The sequence below is a fragment of the Nicotiana tomentosiformis genome, chromosome 8 (genome assembly GCF_000390325.3).
Source record: "Nicotiana tomentosiformis chromosome 8, ASM39032v3, whole genome shotgun sequence".
Classification (NCBI taxonomy): Eukaryota; Viridiplantae; Streptophyta; class Magnoliopsida; order Solanales; family Solanaceae; genus Nicotiana; species Nicotiana tomentosiformis.
Genome location: NC_090819.1, coordinates 118,918,957 through 118,937,379, shown reverse-complemented (window position 1 = coordinate 118,937,379; position 18,423 = coordinate 118,918,957). Strand labels below are relative to the sequence as shown.

Here is an 18,423-nt window from a genome sequence, read left to right as displayed (position 1 = left end):
AATGTTATACACCGTATACAAAATAGTGTGTTTCCTTACAAAAAATATGAAGAACTAAAGTTAGAAGAAGAATATAAACCTCAAAGCAATGGGATACTTTGATTTGTGTTTTACAATAGTACAATTTGAACGATAAATGAGCAACAGAACTACAAGTTTATTCCGTAAGATGAAGCACTTAATCCAATTTTATTATACAAAAGGTGAAAATATCTTTCTCAATGATGGTAATTCTAAAGAGCCCTTTTTGATTACGAATAGTGGTACTATAAAATATTCCTCCAATATTTTTGCTACCGGAAGGGACATGTTAAGCACATCCTTAGGAAGAGCATCTTTGTCATCTGCCCAAATGATAACAGAATATCTAAGTAAGAAAAAAATATAAAATGTTCTGCTTCATCTAATATGAATTAACAAGAAAAAAAATATTATACACCGCATACAAAATAATTTATTTCCTTAAAATAAAATATGAAGAATTGAAGTTATAGGAAGAATATAAACCTCAAAGCAGTGGAATACTTCGATTTGGGTTTTTACAATAGAACAATACGAACGATAAATGAGCAACATAACTGCAGGTTTATTCCGTAAGATGAATCACTTGATCTAATTTTATGATACAAAAGGTGAAAATATCTTTCTCAATGATGGAAATTCTAAAAAGCCCTTATTGATTACGAATAGTGGTAGCTATAAGATGTTCTTCCAATATTTTTGCTACCGTAGAGGACATGTTAAGCACATCCTTAGGAAGAGAATCTTTATCATCTGCCCAAATGATAATAGAACATCTAAGTAAGAAAAAAGTACAGAATGTTCTGCTTCATCTGATATGACTTAACAAGAAAAAAAAAATATTATACACCGCATAGAAAATAGTTTGTTTCCTTAAAATAAAATATGAAGAATTGAAGTTATAGGAAGAATATAAACCTCAAAGCAATTGAATACTTTGATTTGGGTTTTTACAATAGAACAATTTGAACGATAAATGAGCAACAGAACTGCAAGATCATTCCGTAAGGTTAAGTACTTGATCTAATTTTATGATACAAAAGGTGAAAATATCTCTCTCAATGATGGTAATTCTAAAAAGCCCTTTTTGATTACGAATAGTGGTGGCTATAAGATGTTCCTCCAATATTGTTGCTACCGGAGGGGACATGTTAAGCACATCCTTAGGAAGAGCATCTTTGTCATCTGCCCAAATGATAACAGAACATCTAAGTAAGAAGAAAGTACAAAATGTTCTGCTTCATCTCATTTGACTTAACAAGAAAAAAAAATATTATACACCGCATCCAAAATAGTATGTTTCCTTAAAAAAAATGAAGAATTGAAGTTATAGAAAGAATATAAACCTCAAAGCAATGGAATATTTTGATTTGGGTTTTTACAATAGAACAATTTGAACGATAAATGAGCAAAAGAACTGCAAGTTCATTCCGTAAAGTGAAGCACTTGATCTAATTTTATGATACAAAAGGTGAAAATATCTCTCTCAATGATGGTAATTCTAAAAAGCCCTTGTTGATTACGAATAGTGGTGGCTATAAGATGTTCCTCCAATATTGTTGCTACCGGAAGGGACATGTTAAGCACATCCTTAGGAAGAGCATCTTTGTCATCTGCCCAAATGATAACAGAACATCTAAGTAAGAAGAAAGTACAGAATGTTCCGCTTTATCTCATATGACTTAACAAGAAAAAAAATATATTATACACCGCATACAAAATAGTATGTTTCCTTAAAAAATAAAGAATTGAAGTTATAGGAAGAATATAAACCTCAAAGTAATGGAATACTTTGATTTGGGTTTTTACAATAGAACAATTTGAACGATAAATGAGCAGCAGAACTGCAAGTTCATTCCGTAAGATGAAGCACTTGATCTAATTTTATGATACAAAAGGTGAAAATATCTCTCTCAATGATAGTAATTCTAAAAAGCCCTTTTTGATTACGAATAGTGGTGGCTATAAGATGTTCCTCCAATATTTTTGCTACCGGAGGGAGACATGTTAAGCACATCCTTAGGAAGAACATATTTGTCATCTGCCCAAATGATAACAGAACATCTAAACAAGAAGAAAGTGCAAAATGTTCTGATTCATCTTATATGACTTAGCAAAAAAATATTGTTATACGCCGCATACAAAATAGTGTATTTTTTTATAAAAAATATGAAGAATTGAAGTTATAGGAAGAATATAAACCTCAACGCAATGGAATACTTTGATTTGGGTTTTTCAAAGGTAAAGAAATACATTTTTGGATGTCCTTAGCATGAAAACTCTACAACCACGTAAATTAGATTAGATCCTAATTTCCTTATGGCTTGTCATATAATACATAACCATTCCAATACATGCACGATCATTATTCATTTCTGTGAAAGCTAATTCTTTTGGGAAGTTACCATGAATTTATAAAAAAAAATATTTTGTAGCTCTGCCTTTTTCTCTCTTTTAAATTGCACAATATATATCTAAATACTTCTTGTTTCCGTAAATTGCACATAAACTTTCAGAAACAAACATTAGTTGAAGGCTATTGTTTAGTTGATTAGAAGCAACTGTTACATTTGCTTACAGATTTTTGTTTTTCTTTCTTGAGAGTGAATCTTTTTCTTTTCCATTACATCGATTTTTGTCTACTAAGCGAATTCAGAGAAAAATTAAAGAGGAAAAGAAATATAGCCTTTTCCAATCATAATCTCTTGGTAAATTGCATCGTACTGTTTTGCCTGCTTCACTAAAGAAATCCCTCCAACATTGCATATTCTCCAAATCTGTCTTTCAAAATGTCCTCATCTCTGGCAACATATTTAGCAAAATTTTCTTTACTACGCTATTGCTTTAAGTAGTTATTCTTGAAAGAAGCTAATTACACTTGCAGGCTGCAATAAACAAAGAAATTATTTGTATAACTCTATATCCAATCTCCATTATTGCATTTTAAGAAACTTTGTTTTGGACCTAAAAGAGAAAAAAAGACACACATCATTTAAAACTAATTTCTAACCATTACAACAATGCCATATATACTAATTTCACCTTTGATTCATCAAGACAAACTATGATATACAAAAATGATCAACTGGCAATTAGCATCCGTATTATAGAATAAGTTCCCTGGAAAAATTAGAATAAATCTTTTTGGTGTTCTTGTTAAAAATAGATTGAGTAATCATTGCAGCTATCTGCAATTTAAGGACATTTGAACAAATGGATGACGCAAACACCATAAAATTTTCCTAATACTAATTTCAACAGAATCTTTAATCTATTTTGCAATATTTAATGATGAAGGAGGTGATAGTGAATACTTTGCACTGTTCATAATTTTACTTTATACACTGTGTATTTTTTTATTTTTTTTTCCTTTGATCATTAAGATAGAAATTTCATTCACAAAATACACAACTAATTAGATGGTGCTATGAACTATACAACCAAACCAGAAGTATAATTCTTTTTCCTTGTGTAGGGTTTTTTTTACCCTGCTTATCCTAACTCTTATATCATGTTCAGAAATTGATCGGATATTAAAATTTAGCAAACCAGGAACGGTAACCCAGAATATAAAATGAGAGACCATTTCCAAATAATATCCAAAAATATGGTCTCAAAAAAAATGGTATACGAAATTGGACTTACGCAGGCATAGTCAAGATGATTAGCAGTCATGGATGTGGCAGCCTCGGCGGCCAGGTCACAACATTTCTAGTACAGAATATCTGAGAAATCTTAAGTCTATGCAAATTGGTGACAAATAAGAACATGCATGTCCGAAATGGGGTAGATAAATATAAAAATAAAATATTTATTAAGAACCCATCAAAAAATGTTCAAATTATTTCATACCTATTCGATAAAGGGTGCACGCATACAACTACCAAATTTGAGATATGAAAAACTATTGCATACATTTGAGTGGGTTATGGACAAAAAGACCATATTGATCCAGTTAACAAAGATGAAGATAAGTTACCGCCACCCGCCAAACTTACTCTTACATTGAAATCACACATATATCTCATACATTGGATGAGAAACTTAGTTGCAAAACCTTAATGAAGCTATGTAGAAACTTTTTACTCATTGAATAGAAGTAATGAGGATTTCTTTCTTGTTGCTTGTTCTCGCATATGAAATCACAAAATCCTAAGCTAAAATATTAAAAACCTAACTGAACTTGGACATTTTCTTCTTTGATGTTTTTGTACTCCTCTCTATGTCACATTGATACATCTTCTTTTCTTCTTTCATGTAATTTCCCTGCTTTTCAGTCCAAAAACAAGGACGATTTCATGGATATTATAATAATTCCATGAAACAAAATGCTTTTAATAGAACTCTGAAACATCTAGAAAATATGGTAATAGACTTCATTGGTGGCTTTGCTGATGTCCATGCCCCATTCTATGAATTCACAGAACACTTTTTGGCTACAACATGCCTAGGTTGCATGATAAAAATAACGAACACAAAATCATTTTCTCAATATTTGTCTCGGAAAACTAAAATCTACAAAAAACAGTTTAAATAAAATAAACCAGAAGATTGTAAGGAACAAATTGAACAAAAAGGAAGGAGTAAGAGGAAGAACACACCAGAGAGAGAGAAAGAGCAGAAGAGATGACCTGAAGAAGCCCAGAAAGAGAGAGAGAATTGAAAGTAAGAACTAAAATTTGAAGCCGATAAGAATTGTGGAGTCTAGTAGGGTTTAGCGACCCACCGATCGGAGATTTTCTGTTCGGTCACTTTATCCGCCGTCGGAAAGGCATCGTCGGCGAGACTCACCCATCCATCGTACTGATATATACTCAAATTTACAAGTTTTTGTGGACAGAAGAGAATCAAATAGTGATGGAGGATTGGGAGGATGTTCCAGTTCCGGATCTTCTTAAGAAGGAGCAACCAAGGAGTAAATGGGATGATGAAGATGCAGATGATAATGATGTAAAAGAATCTTGGGAAGATGAAAAGGAGCCTGTTCCGGCACCTAAACCAGAACCTCCTGCTGAAAAGGCACCCAAGAAGTCTGCTGAAAAAGCTAGTGAAAAGAAAGGCAAGGAAGCTGAAATTCATACCAAGGAAGAGCCTCTAGATCCAGTAGCAGAGAAACTTCGCCAGCAAAGGCTTGTGGAAGAAGCTGATTATAAGTCCATAGCTGAATTGTTCGTCACGAAAGGTGGTGATGACAAGACCATTGACAATTTCATCCCCAAAAGTGAGAATGATTTCTTGGAATATGCTGAGTTACGTTGATTTCTCATAATTAAGCTGCGACCATATGAGAAAAGCTACCATTATATGTGGTTGCTCAAGGCCTCATCCCTGAGCCGATGAAGGAAGTCAGAGTCTGGTACCCTGGACTTAGTATTCTTCTTGGGCTTACGAGCCCGGGTGGCTGCCCTCTTTTTTATCTTCGCCACTAGATCCGGGGAACCTGAGGACTTATTTTTCCTCTTCTTCTCCTACGTGGAAGCCCCAGACAGTCCCGAAATGGAGGGTTCGATGGGTAAGGACGTATGCTCGTCCCCTACCAGAGGCCTAAAATCGGTGGTCTTAGACAAACCTACGAGGGAAAGGAGAAAGTCAACATTATGTAAGCTTGGGACGTAGTAATAACTATTTAGGGGAGAGCCTTTCTATGAGAACGGGCTTCCCATTTGCCCCTCGAAAGTTTGTGCCACGTGCGCTTGTGGTATGACATCTGCTTGCAGATTCTTTCGATCCACTCCTTGAGTCAGGGGATCGCATTAGGAACCCGAGCAATAGCTGCGCGACTATAAATACTGGTGATGAGAGAAGAACTAAAGGGAAATTGACACTTAAGGAAAGACTACACTTACAAGATGCATTTTACTTCTTGAGGAATGGCAGGAACTCGGGAGGGATCATGTCTTCAGTTTTTACCCAAACAAAACACCCTTGCCAACCTCGGTCTCTATCCTTGTCGATGCTGGAAAAGGGGGCCTTGGTGGCTTGGCGAACAAGCTTGATTAGTCCCTATCGAAAATTTTGGGGACTGTACAGATGGAGTGGTTGGTCGAGGGTGAACTGAGAAGATTCGGTGTTGTTCATAAAATGGTGTAAAAGGTTCACAATCCTCTAGACGTACGGGTGGATTTGTCCGAGGCACACCTCGTACCTCTTACAAAAGGCCAGGATTGGTAGGTCTACCGGGCCCAGCGTGAAAGGGTAAGTGTAAACACTTAAATACCCCTCCACGTGGGTAGTAATATCGTCCTTAGGTCTGGGGACAACCACGTCCTTGCCTTCCCATTTACAATCCTCCCGGACTATGGAAAAGGTATCTTTAGTAACAGAGCATATGTATATCCACGCTCTTTCACCTCGGTCTTGTTTGACAGAGGTATTCCCGACCATGAAGTCATCTCCGATAGAACAAGCCCCGGGTCTACAGCTTTTTATAGGAGGCTCTGGAGCCACCTCGACATTTGCGGCCGGGTGGGAAGATGAAGGGGCCGCTTGCTGTGGTACAGACTTGGAAGTTTTGGCCATCGTGAATCTGGGAAATATATGAATATTTGAAGAAGGAATATGAAATGAGATTGTCAATGACTGCGTTGAAAGGTGCAGATGCTAAATAAATTGCCTCTTCTGTTACTGCAATTGCAAATGAGAAGATTATAGCAGAAAAGGAAGCCAATGCAAGTAAAAAGAAAGGTGCAAAGAAGAAGCAGATACATGTTGATAAGGCAGATGACGAAGCTGTGGTAAATGCATATGATGGTTATGATGATTATGATTTCATGTGAAAGGGAAACTTAGCAAACACATGCATGTTAGGCCGACAATATCACCTTTCTAGTTACATTAGTCCGACAATCTTTTGGATTTACAAGTGACAACTGTGAGGAAGATCCTGCAGCCTGTTCTCCCAATTCTGGAGGCTTATTGAATGTCATGTTTTTTTTTTTTGGTTTACATTTTGAGATCAGTTACTGGTTGGAGATCCATTGGTAAAATATTTTTCAGTTGATCTGCGTTTTCTTGTATGATGTGGATCTTAGATTTTGGACCTATAGATTTCCTGTAACTGTCTAATTCGAAACTATTTATATGGACTCTTTCTTCTTTAAAAAAAAAACTAAAATTTGCTTTTAAAATCTTATATAATAAAAGGAGAGGCAAAAACACATTATTAAGACAAGTGGCATAATTACAAAAAGTCAAGTGACATTATTTAGACAAAATAAACTACCTTTTTAACTAAAAAATATCTTTTTAAATTTTGAATTAATTGGTTACTCTATTTGAATTAATAAATATAGATATCTTATAATTAGCTATATTAAAAATATAAAAATATAAAAAAAATAACTACTCATTCAAATTTGGGAGTAGTTTCAAGTTGGAGTTTTAAAGTTATTTTAAAAAACGAAAAATAAGAAAAACTTAAATGTAACGACCCGACTTGTCGTTTTAAGAATTAATGTCGCGTTCAGTGACTTAAGGTCTCGAGCAATTTCGCAATATGTATTATGACCCGCATGTGTGATCGAGTTTGATTTACGAATGATTCAGAGAGATTTGGGACACTTAGTCCCTCAGATGGAAGCTTAAGTCTTAGGATTTTTATCGTAGTTGGAACTGTGTGAAGACGACTCCGGAATAGAGTTCTGTCGGTTCTTTTAGCTCCGTTGGGTGATTTTGGACTTAGGAGCGTGTCCGGACTGTGAATCTGAGGTCTGTAGCCAATTTAGGCTTGAAATGGTGAAAGCCGAATTTTTGAAAAGTTTGACCGGGGGGTTGACTTTTTGATATCGGGGTCGGAATGCGGTTCCGAGAGTTGGAACAATTTCGTTATTTTATTTGGGACTTGCCTGCAAAATTTGACGTCATTCCGGTTTGGTTTGATAGGTTTTGGCACGAGTTTTAGAAGTTAGAAGTTCATAATTCGTTTCGATGCGCGATTCGTAATTTCGGTGTTGTTTGATGTGGTTTGAAGCCTCGACTAAGTTCGTATGATATTTTGGTACTTGATGGTATATTTGGTTGAAGTCCCGAGGGGCTCGGGTGCGTTTTGGGGTGGTTTCGGACCAAATTGGAGCTGTTTGAACTGATGTTGCTGAAGTCTGGTTTCCTTCTTCGCGAACAAGAAAGGAGTCCCGCGTTCGCGAAGAGGAATTTGAGGGACTAATGATTTAGTCTTCGCGAATGCGAAGCTGTGGACGCGAACGCGAAGAAGGAGCAGGGCAAGCCTTCGCGAACACGGCCCAGGCAACGCGAACGAGAAGAAGAAAGGAAGATTGGGGCCTGGGGTCGTTTGGCCTTCGCGAACGTGAAGCGTGGAACGCAAACACGAAGGAGTTGGTCAGCTGACCATCGCGAACGCGACAAGGAGTTCGCAAACGCGAAGAGGAAATGATGGGGCAGAAACAGTTGGCCTTCGCGAACGCGACGAGGAGGTCGCGAACGCGATGAAGGATTTGAGGCAGTTGGGTTTTGGCCTTCGCGAACGCAAAGCAATGGTCGCGAACGCGAAGAAGGCCTATCTGGGCAGAATTAAAAGTCCCAAAAACGAGGGTTTGAGTTCATAACTCAAAATCAAATTTGGAGCTCGGTAAAAGGCGATTTTTGGAGAGATTCTTGCGTGGGTGTTTGGGGGTAAGTGATTCTTATCCAGTTTTGATTAATTTTCATGATTATGTCTTTGAATCCATCATTTAATTCGAATTTAGTGGAGAAAAAATCAAGATTTTTATAAAATCATCCAAAAATAAAAATTTAAGATTTGAAAGTCGAGTTGTTATTGGAATTCGATAAAATTGGTATGGTTGGACTCGTATCGGAATGGGTGTTTGAATTTCATAAAAATTATGTCGGGTTCCAAGAGGCGGGTCCCGCGTTGACTTTTGTTGACTTTTGGGAATAAATTTTTTTGTCGACGTATTATTAACCGGAATTATTTTCGATGAATTTTAATAAAGCTATACAATTAATTTGGATAGATTTGAATGACCCGGAGGTCAATTCAAGAAAGAAGGCGATTTTGGAATATCGGCATAACTTCAAAAAGGTAAGTATCTTGCCTAACCTCGAGTGGGGGAATTACCCCTTAGGCATTGAGTCTTATGTGCAAATTGTGTGGTTGGAAGCCGTGTACGCGAGGTGATGAATACGTACTCGGGCTTATATGTGCAAATTTTATTGGTTAAAGTTTTAGGCAACTTTATGTATTAAATTAGATAATTATTGGCACTAGTAAATACTTGAGTTATCATGCTGCATTCCTTAATTGTCAAGTTTGTGTTTTATATAATAATTTGGTGTTATTGTAATTTGGATTTTATGTGAATTCCGTGTGTTTATTGATTTGATATATTTCTTGGAACTAAATTCATGATGGAATCCTTATCTGCAAATATTTATTAAATAAGTTTAAATTGATGAGTTAATATAATTATCAAGAATGTGGAGCCTTGGGCTATTTATTGAGAAATTTATTGATTCTGCTACATATTGGAACTTGATTGTGGTCAGTAGCAAATTGTGATATGAATTATTGTATTGTGTTGTAGATTAAACACTCTCCTTGACGTTATTTATACTTCCTACATTGATTGTTAATGATATACATGTGCTTGGTGAGGAAGAGTGTAAAGCACGAATGGTGATGCAGTGCCATTTATATTATATTATTATGTGAGGGAGAGTGTAAAGCACGAAGGGTGATGCTGTGCCATTTCATTTATATTATCAGGTGAGGATGAGAGTAAAAGCACGAAGGGTGATGCCGTGCAATTATTATTTTATTATCGTATACTCATGGCACGAAGGGTGTTTTTGTGCAGGAGAGGACGAGAGACATACATTATATTATGATATTGTTTGTTGTGTATACATCCATGCCTTTATCTTGAGATGTTATTGTGCGCCTATGTTTTCTATGTGACTTGTAGTCGTGTTGCTTCATTGTACCTCTACTTTATTCTTTTTACTGTTATTGGCATTTCTCTCACTTGGTTGGTATTGTTGTATGTATGTACTGTGAGAAAGATATAAATGCACGAAGAGTGTTGCCGTGCCAATTGATTTGATCTACATATATATATATATATATATATATATATATATATATATATATATATATTGGGTGAGAATGAGACAAGTGCACAAAGGTAATGCCGTGCCATTTGATGTGATGCGTTGAATATATTTCTCACGCCATGAAAGTTAAATAAGGCGTCACATGGTGACTTTTACTCGAAAGAATTATATTTCAAAGTTATTTACTTGAAAGAATTATATTTGAAAGATATTTACTTGAAGGAATTATATCCGAAAGCTATTTATTGGAAAGAATTATATTCGGAAGAGATTTATTTGAAATAATTCTATTTGAAAGATATATTTATTTGAAGAAAGTATATTTGAGATATATTCATTGAAAAGGATTATATTCTAGAGACTTTCATTGAAAAACTTATAGATAAAAGATGTATATTTTGAAATACTTGATTAATTGGTTGTACCTGTGTTTATTATTCGTTGAGTAATATTTATGATGTTCCTGTTGCTTTGCTGTTTAAATCACTAGTTGATTGGTGTTGCCCTTATTGTTATTTATTTTCTATTATTTTCGTATGCTATATTGCACAGATTATTTGACTAGTGAGTGTTTTGACTGTACCTCGACTCTACTCCATTGAAGTTAGTCTTGATACTTACTGGGCACCGCTGTGGTGTGCTCACTCTACACTTCTGTACATTTTTGTGCAGAGCCAGGTATTGAAAATAAGGAACTTGAGCAGAGTTAAAGCGGTATCGTAAGGATTCAAGGTAGAGCTGCTTGGTCGTCGCAGTCCCTTGGAGTCTTTTCATTTTATTGTACTGTTAACTTGTAATCAAACAGTATTGTATATTCGGTCTGCGTGATCATTCTATGTATTCAGTTAGAGTTCGTGACTCAGTACTACTAGTCTTGGGAGGTTGTACATTCATAATTGTTCCGCTGTTAGTTTTAGTTATTTATTTAATTCAAAAAAAAAGGGCTTCAAAAGGTAATTAAAATCGGCTTACCTAGTCTTAGAAACTAGGTGCCATCACGACGCATGTGGTGGGATTTTGGGTCGTGACATTAAATTAGCTACAATAAAAAAACGAAAATATTAATAATAAAAAAAACTACCTATTCAAGTTGGGGAATAGTTTCAAGTTGGAGTTTTAAATTATTTTAAAATAAAAAATAAAAATAAAGAAATAAAAAATTGCCAATTCAAATTGGGGTGTGGTTTCAATTTGGAGTTTTAAAATTATTTTAAAATAAAAAACGAAAATAAAGAAATAAAAAATTGCCAATTTAAATTGGGGATTAGTTTCTTTCTAATATAGTAGGTATATATATATATATAGAGAGAGAGAGAGATATACACACACACACACACACACAAAAAGAGAAGTAAATAATTATATGATGCCAAGTGGTATAACTATGAGACGCCAAGTATAGATTTTTAGGACAAAGCTCCAACAAAGTTGGTGTTTTAAAATTATTTTAAATAAAAAACAAAATTGAAAAAAATAAAAAATTTAAATTTGGGAGTAGTTTCAAGTTGGAGTTTTAAGATAAAATAAACTACCTTTATAACTAAAACATCTTTTGAATTTTAAATTTTGAATTAATTGATTACTCTATTTGAATTAATAAATATAGATATCTTATAATTAGCTATAATAAAAATGGAAAAAGAATTACCAATTCAAATTGGAGAGTAGTTTCAAGTTGGAGTTTTAAAAATATATTAAAATAAAATAATCTATATATAATAAAAGGAGAGGCAAAAGCACATTATTTAGATAAGTGGCATAACCACAAAAAGCCAAGTGGCATTATTAAGACAAAATAAACTACCTTTTAACTAAAAAAACCTTTTTATATTTTGAATTAACTGATTACTCTATTTGAATTAATAAATATAGATATCTTATAATTAGCTATATTAAGAAATCAAAAATAAAAAAAATAACTACTCATTCAAATTGGGGAGTAGTTTCAAGTTGGAGTTTTAAAGTTATTTTAAAATTAAAAAACGAAAAATAAGAAAAACTTAAATTAGCTACAATAAAAAAAATAAAACTATTTATAATAATAATAATAACAAAACTACCTATCCAAGTTGGGGAATAGTTTCAAGTTGGAGTTTTAAATTATTTTAAAATATAAAACAAAAATAAAAAAATAAAAAATTGCCAATTCAAAATTGGAGTGTGGTTTCAATTTGGAGTTTTAAAATTATTTTAAAATAAACAACGGAAATAAAAAAATAAAATAATTGCAAATTTAAATTGGGGAGTAGTTTCTTTCTAATATAGTAGTATATATATATATACACACACAAAAAAAAGAGAAGCAAATAATAATATGATGCCAAGTGGTATAACCATGAGACGCCAAGTATAGATTTTTAGGACAAAGCTCCAACAAAGTTGGTGTTTTAAAATTATTTTAAATAAAAAATGAAATTGAAAAAAATAACAACAATAACCCAGTAAAATCCCACTAATGGGGTTTGGGGAGGGCAGTGTGCACGCAGGTCTTACCCTTACTCCGAAGGAGTAGAGAGGTTGTTTCCGAAAGACCCTCGGCTCAAGAAAACAAAAAGCCAAAAGGACAAAAAGGAGACAATATTAGTATCATCACATCAATCATAGGAAATTGAAAAAAATAAAAAATTGTAAATTCAAATTTGAGAGTAGTTTCAAATTGGAGTTTTAAGACAAAATAAACTACCTTTCTAACTAAAAAATCTTTTGAATTTTAAATTTTGAATTAATTGATTACTCTATTTGAATTAATATATATATATATATATATATATATATATATATATAGAGAGAGAGAGAGAGAGAGAGAGAGAGAGAGAGCATTGGGGAGTAGTTTCAAGTTGGAGTTTTAAAAATATATTAAAATAAAAAATCTATCTATATGTATATAATAGGAGAGGCAAAAACACCATAGTAAGCCAACTGGCAATATAATAAAAAGTCACTTGGCAATGTTAGTACAAAATTAGTTAAGTTAGGTAATAATTAGTTTTTTTTTAATTTAAATTTTAAAATAAATAAATTATGCACTATGTGTTGTTAATAATTAGTTGCTATTTTTGAATTTGAATTTAAACATAGAAGAAAAGTCTAATTTGAATTTGAAATCATTACAAGCAACATAGTAAAAAATATATAAATCAAAACTTTATATTGAAAATAAAATAGAAGAAAAGTTGAATTGCTTATTCTATATAATGCAAAAACAATATTCTAAAACTATTGATACATTTTATACATAATAATAAAAGAACATATATTTTGGATGAAATCCAAAATGTAAAAATCAAAACTTTATGTTGAAAAAAATCGAAGAAAAGTCGAATTGCTTAGAAACAAATAATTAAAATATTGATACCTTTTATACAAAATAATAAAAGAACATATATTTTGGACGAAGTAAGAAATCTATATTATTTATGTTATATTAAAGGAGGTATTTATATATTATATATTATATTATCTATACATAATACAAGGAGATGCAAAGACACCATAGTAAGCTAAGTGACAACATAATAAAAAGTCACTTGGCAATGTTAGGACAAAATTAGCTAAGTTAGGTAATAATTAGTTTTTTTAAATTTAAATTTTTAAAAAAACTAAATTATGTACTATGTGTTATTAATAATTAGTTACTATTTTTGAATTTGAATTTAAACATAGAAGAAAAGTCTAATTTGAATTTGAAATAATTACAAGCAACATAGTAAAGAATATAAAAATCAAAACTTTATATTGAAAATAAAATAGAAGAAAAGTCTAATTGCTTATTCTATAAAATGTAAACAAAATATTCTAAAAATATTGATACATTTTATACAAAATAATAAAAGAACATATATTTTGGATGAAGTCCAAAATGTAAAAATCAAAACTTTATGTTGAAACAAATAGAAGAAAAGTTTAATTGCTTATTCTATATAATATAAAAAAATAATTAAAATATTGATACCTTTTATACAAAATAATAAAAGAACATATATTTTGGACGAAGTAAGAAATCAATATTATCTATGTTATATTAAATGAGGTATCTATGTATTATATAATATATTATCTATACATAATATAAGGAGAGGCAAATATATCATATTAAGCCAAGTAGCAACCTAATAAAAAGTCACTATCAATTTTATGATTAAAAATTAATATTCATAAGATTAAGCCAAGTGTCATGATACTACAACTTGATAAATTTTACAATTATTCATGAAAAAAATTTAAATACCAAAAAACAATAACCAAGATATAATTATAAAGTCAGTAAATAATATACAGAAATATTATTTATAAATTTTGGACAAATTGAAGATTGTGAATAGAAGGCTTCTATCTTTACTTTTGAACAAAATCTTAAAAGACTTCTCTCTTTATAATTTTAATGAATTTAAAATTATAATTTAATTAAAAATAAGGATATTTAAATTATAAGTAAAACACTAAATGAAAAAACTAATTAAATACAAGAGTAGAAAAAAATATACGAAAAGAGGAAATAAATATAATATTAGGAAATTGATAAATTTAGACAATTCCTAAAAAATACCTAAACCCAAACTCACGTCTTTAAAAAAAACATTTATCGATAAATATAGACAATTTCTAGAAAAAACCTAAACCCAAACCCACATCTTAAAAAAAAAAAAAAAAAAAAAAACTATTGTCATTAATTCCATCACCAACATCTTCTTAATTGAAAACCTATTATTCTCAAAATTTCTATGTGATCCAACTATGCCAGGAGATTTCAGCATTCTCACAAATTGTGATAATTGTTACGAACAACATATAAATGGAATTGTGTACCATAGCAAGGTTTCTTGGTTGGTATCTATCAAATCGGATAACTTTTCAACCTATTAATTATATTATTACTCATCCGTTTTCATAATGTTGCGGCAATATTTATCAGTTGACGGGTTTATATAATAATATTATCTACTATTTCATGAAGAAAATAAAAAGATGATAAATATTTTTAAATATTTTAAATACAAACTTTATCTTGAATTTTTTTTTCAATTTATTCAATTACTTAAATAACAAAATTGTAATTCAAGAAAAATAGTAGAATTTGGATAGTTATGGTGTCACTCTTTTTGATACTTAGTCCTAAAATTCTCCGCGCAACCCGCGGGTATGAATACTAGTCTACGAAGAAAAAGCATGATGTTCGGGTGAGTCTCCCTACCATTAACACGTGGCACTACAGTAGAGAAAGGAGAACCAGATAGAATCTGCCTTCACTTTTGATTTATTTACTCAAATACCCTTCGTCGCACAAAGAACTTCCATTTATTATATAGTTAAAAAATTAAATTAAAAAAAAAAAAAAAAGGACGGGAGGATGGAACTCAAAGCCAGAAGATTGCTCTTTATTTATCATTGCTATTTCAACAAACTTAAACTAAACAAGAAACTAACTTTTTTATGTTTTGATAAGTTTTCTTACGGGTCATTTACTACATATGCAGACCAAATTACCTCAAAACTTTTAGATGACTTCGCTCAAAATGACCTTCAAATGAATATAAGCGCCAAACTCCTCCATTTGTTACGTATATCGTTATTACACCTCATGTTTTCGTACGTGAGAGTACGTCGTAAATCAATTGATAAAAGTTCAGAAATGAGATCATTTTTGAAAGTATATAAAGTAATTAAGTATCTTGTTATCTTGGAGGTTACAAATATTTAAGATCATGAATAACAAGTACCAAGAGGGTTGGAAAGCTTAGAAGCTAAACAAATTTAAGAAAATAAATTTCGTCGAAAGTCGACAAGTTGTGAATGTTATAACATGTACTTTTGGGGTGAAACTAGGGTGTTCAATATGATAAGGAGATTATGTTATGAGTTATTTTAGTCGTATGATAATCGTATGTTACGTTTTGAAGTCAAGCGAGTTGTGGAACAAAAGTTGACAAAGGTCATCACAAGTTATATTCATAATGTGCTGAAAATTAGGTCAAAAGTAGAAGAGATTTTCTCTCAATATAATAAGAATTACGGGTTGATCCACATATCAAATAGAAGATCTACGAGTCTAGTTTCTAACGCATTAAACCGTTCATCGAAACGACATCGGAGTAGAGAGACATTCGCGTTTTTACGAGACTACGCAAGTAGCTCCCTATGGGACCCACTTAGCGGTTGAGATATCTTGATATATATATATGTGATGCCTACAACCCGGTTTTAACTCATTCTTTTTCACTCTCTTCAGACCTAGACACCTAAAAACTTTCTCTCAAACTTCTTTCGTGATCCAAGACCCAAACCAAGGGAAAACAACACAAATCAAGTATCGGGAATCCCATGGCGCTAGTGAGTTTCTTGTTCTTCTTGTGGTTGCTGATTTTGGTGTGGTTCCACCTCATGTGGGGAATTTTTTTAAGTAGTTTAAGTTCTGTAAAATACTCTCCCAAGGTTTTCATATCAACCCAAGGTAATTTCAACTCTTCCAAGTGATTATAGTGTCGAGAAACCCAAATTGATTGTTAGTTTCTCTTCCTTGTTCTTGTGGCTGCGTTGGAAGGATATTTCGTGGTGAAATAAGCTCAAATTGGAGTTGTTCTATCTGTTTAAAGGTAAGGAACCTCTTACTCTACATGTATTTAAGTTTATTCAAGTTACGGCTAAGTCGTTCAAGCTAGATTTTATGAGATATCAATCGAAAAGCTTGTTAGTAATGTTGGTTGATTGTTGGGCTGTTTGGCAGGTGTTCTTGCAGCATTTTATGGCTGAAAAATTTATGCAATAACCTGAGTATATTGTGTTGTTATTATCAACATTTTTCTGAATATAAATAAGAGAGAAAGGATTCAAAATCTAGTATTATTAGACATTAACTGAACTTGTTACTCGACGTGTTATTGTGTTGGTTGTGTTCCATATAGCTACTGATTGTTGTTTGGGCTGTTTGGGGACTTTTAATAATTTATGGGATGTAGTAAAAACAAGGGAGGTGCTGTCCATTTTCTTGTAGAATATTGGTTTTGAAATATGAGAGTTACAACGCTTATGTGATGACGACGAAGTCGGTTTCCTCATTGTAGATGTAAGATCATATTGAGCTTCGTTGACGATTGGAGAGAAGATTGCAAAGGTATGTTAAGTCACTTTCTTCTTTCTTTTGGCATGATCTAAAGTGAAATGAACATAAACGATAAGCTATTTCATAACGGATCTACTCCTAACAACTAATGTTGTCCATGTTGTTCTTTCCTTATAAAGTTATTCTAAGCAAGTATATATGATCTTTGAATCGTATGGAAGCTCATATTGATGGTATGGATGTCCATAATGTTAATCGAAGATGTGACAACCTTACGTCACTCCGAAAGGTTTAGAACGTGATTCCATGAGTCCAGTATGCATTATATATATGTATCTATTTTACTCTACCGAGTTGCGCTATAGTCGGCCGGGTACGGCACCTATTGTACAACCACTGATCAGTTGGGTTTATTGAGTTCCACGTGGCCGGGTATGATTCTATCAAGCCTGATGATAGCCGGGTACGTTTTTACCGAGCCTATTACGGTCGGGTACGATATGATGATGATGATGCCCGTAGAGGAGAATGTTTTTAAAATCTTATATATATATATATATATATATATATATATATATATATATATATGTATCATGCATTTCATGTCAGTAGCCCTCAAAGGCATTTAGATGTTACAGGTTGTATCTTCTCTATCTCTCTTTATATTACTGTTCTTATTTATGTTTTCCTGCCTTACACTCGATACTTTATTCGTACGAACGTCCCTTTTGCTTGGAGATGCTGCGTTTCATGCCCGCAGGTCCCGATAGACAGGTTGACAGTCCTCCTAGTAGGCTATCAGCTCATCGGAAAGTGTTGGCGCATTCCATTTGCGTCGTAGTTACCTATTTGGTAAGTATGCTTGGGACATGTATTGATTGGTATGGCTGGGCCATGTCCCGGCCTTTATGACGTTTATGTACTCTTAGAGGCTTGTAGACAGATGTCATGTATATGGATACTTGTATGGCCTTGTCGATCTATGTTTTGAGTGTACAATAATCATGTCGGTCTTATAGGCTCGTATGTCACATGTATAAGTTTGTATATCATGTTGGATCGTCCTATGTCGAGTATTCCCTTATGTTTTCTTCTGATTATCTCATGACGGTCCTTCTGGCCCATTTACCCATGATGGTATAATTAGAAAGATACGTTATGTTGGTACTCGGTTGAGTAAGACACCATATGCCCGTCGCGGTCGTTCGGTTTGGATCGTGACACTTGTTGTGCCAAAACCTCATATGAACAACCATGTGTTTAAATTATAATTA

General features: G+C 32.8%; 1 protein-coding gene across 1 annotated transcript; it reads left to right on the top strand.

The window, feature by feature from the left end:
• Positions 1 to 4,729: 4,729 nt before the first annotated feature.
• Positions 4,730 to 5,297, top strand: LOC104107027 (uncharacterized). Its single transcript, XM_070182707.1, has one exon. It carries the CDS (start codon positions 4,879 to 4,881, stop codon positions 5,278 to 5,280), a length of 402 nt encoding a protein of 133 aa, XP_070038808.1. The 5' UTR covers positions 4,730 to 4,878; the 3' UTR covers positions 5,281 to 5,297.
• The last annotated feature ends 13,126 nt before the right edge of the window (positions 5,298 to 18,423 follow it).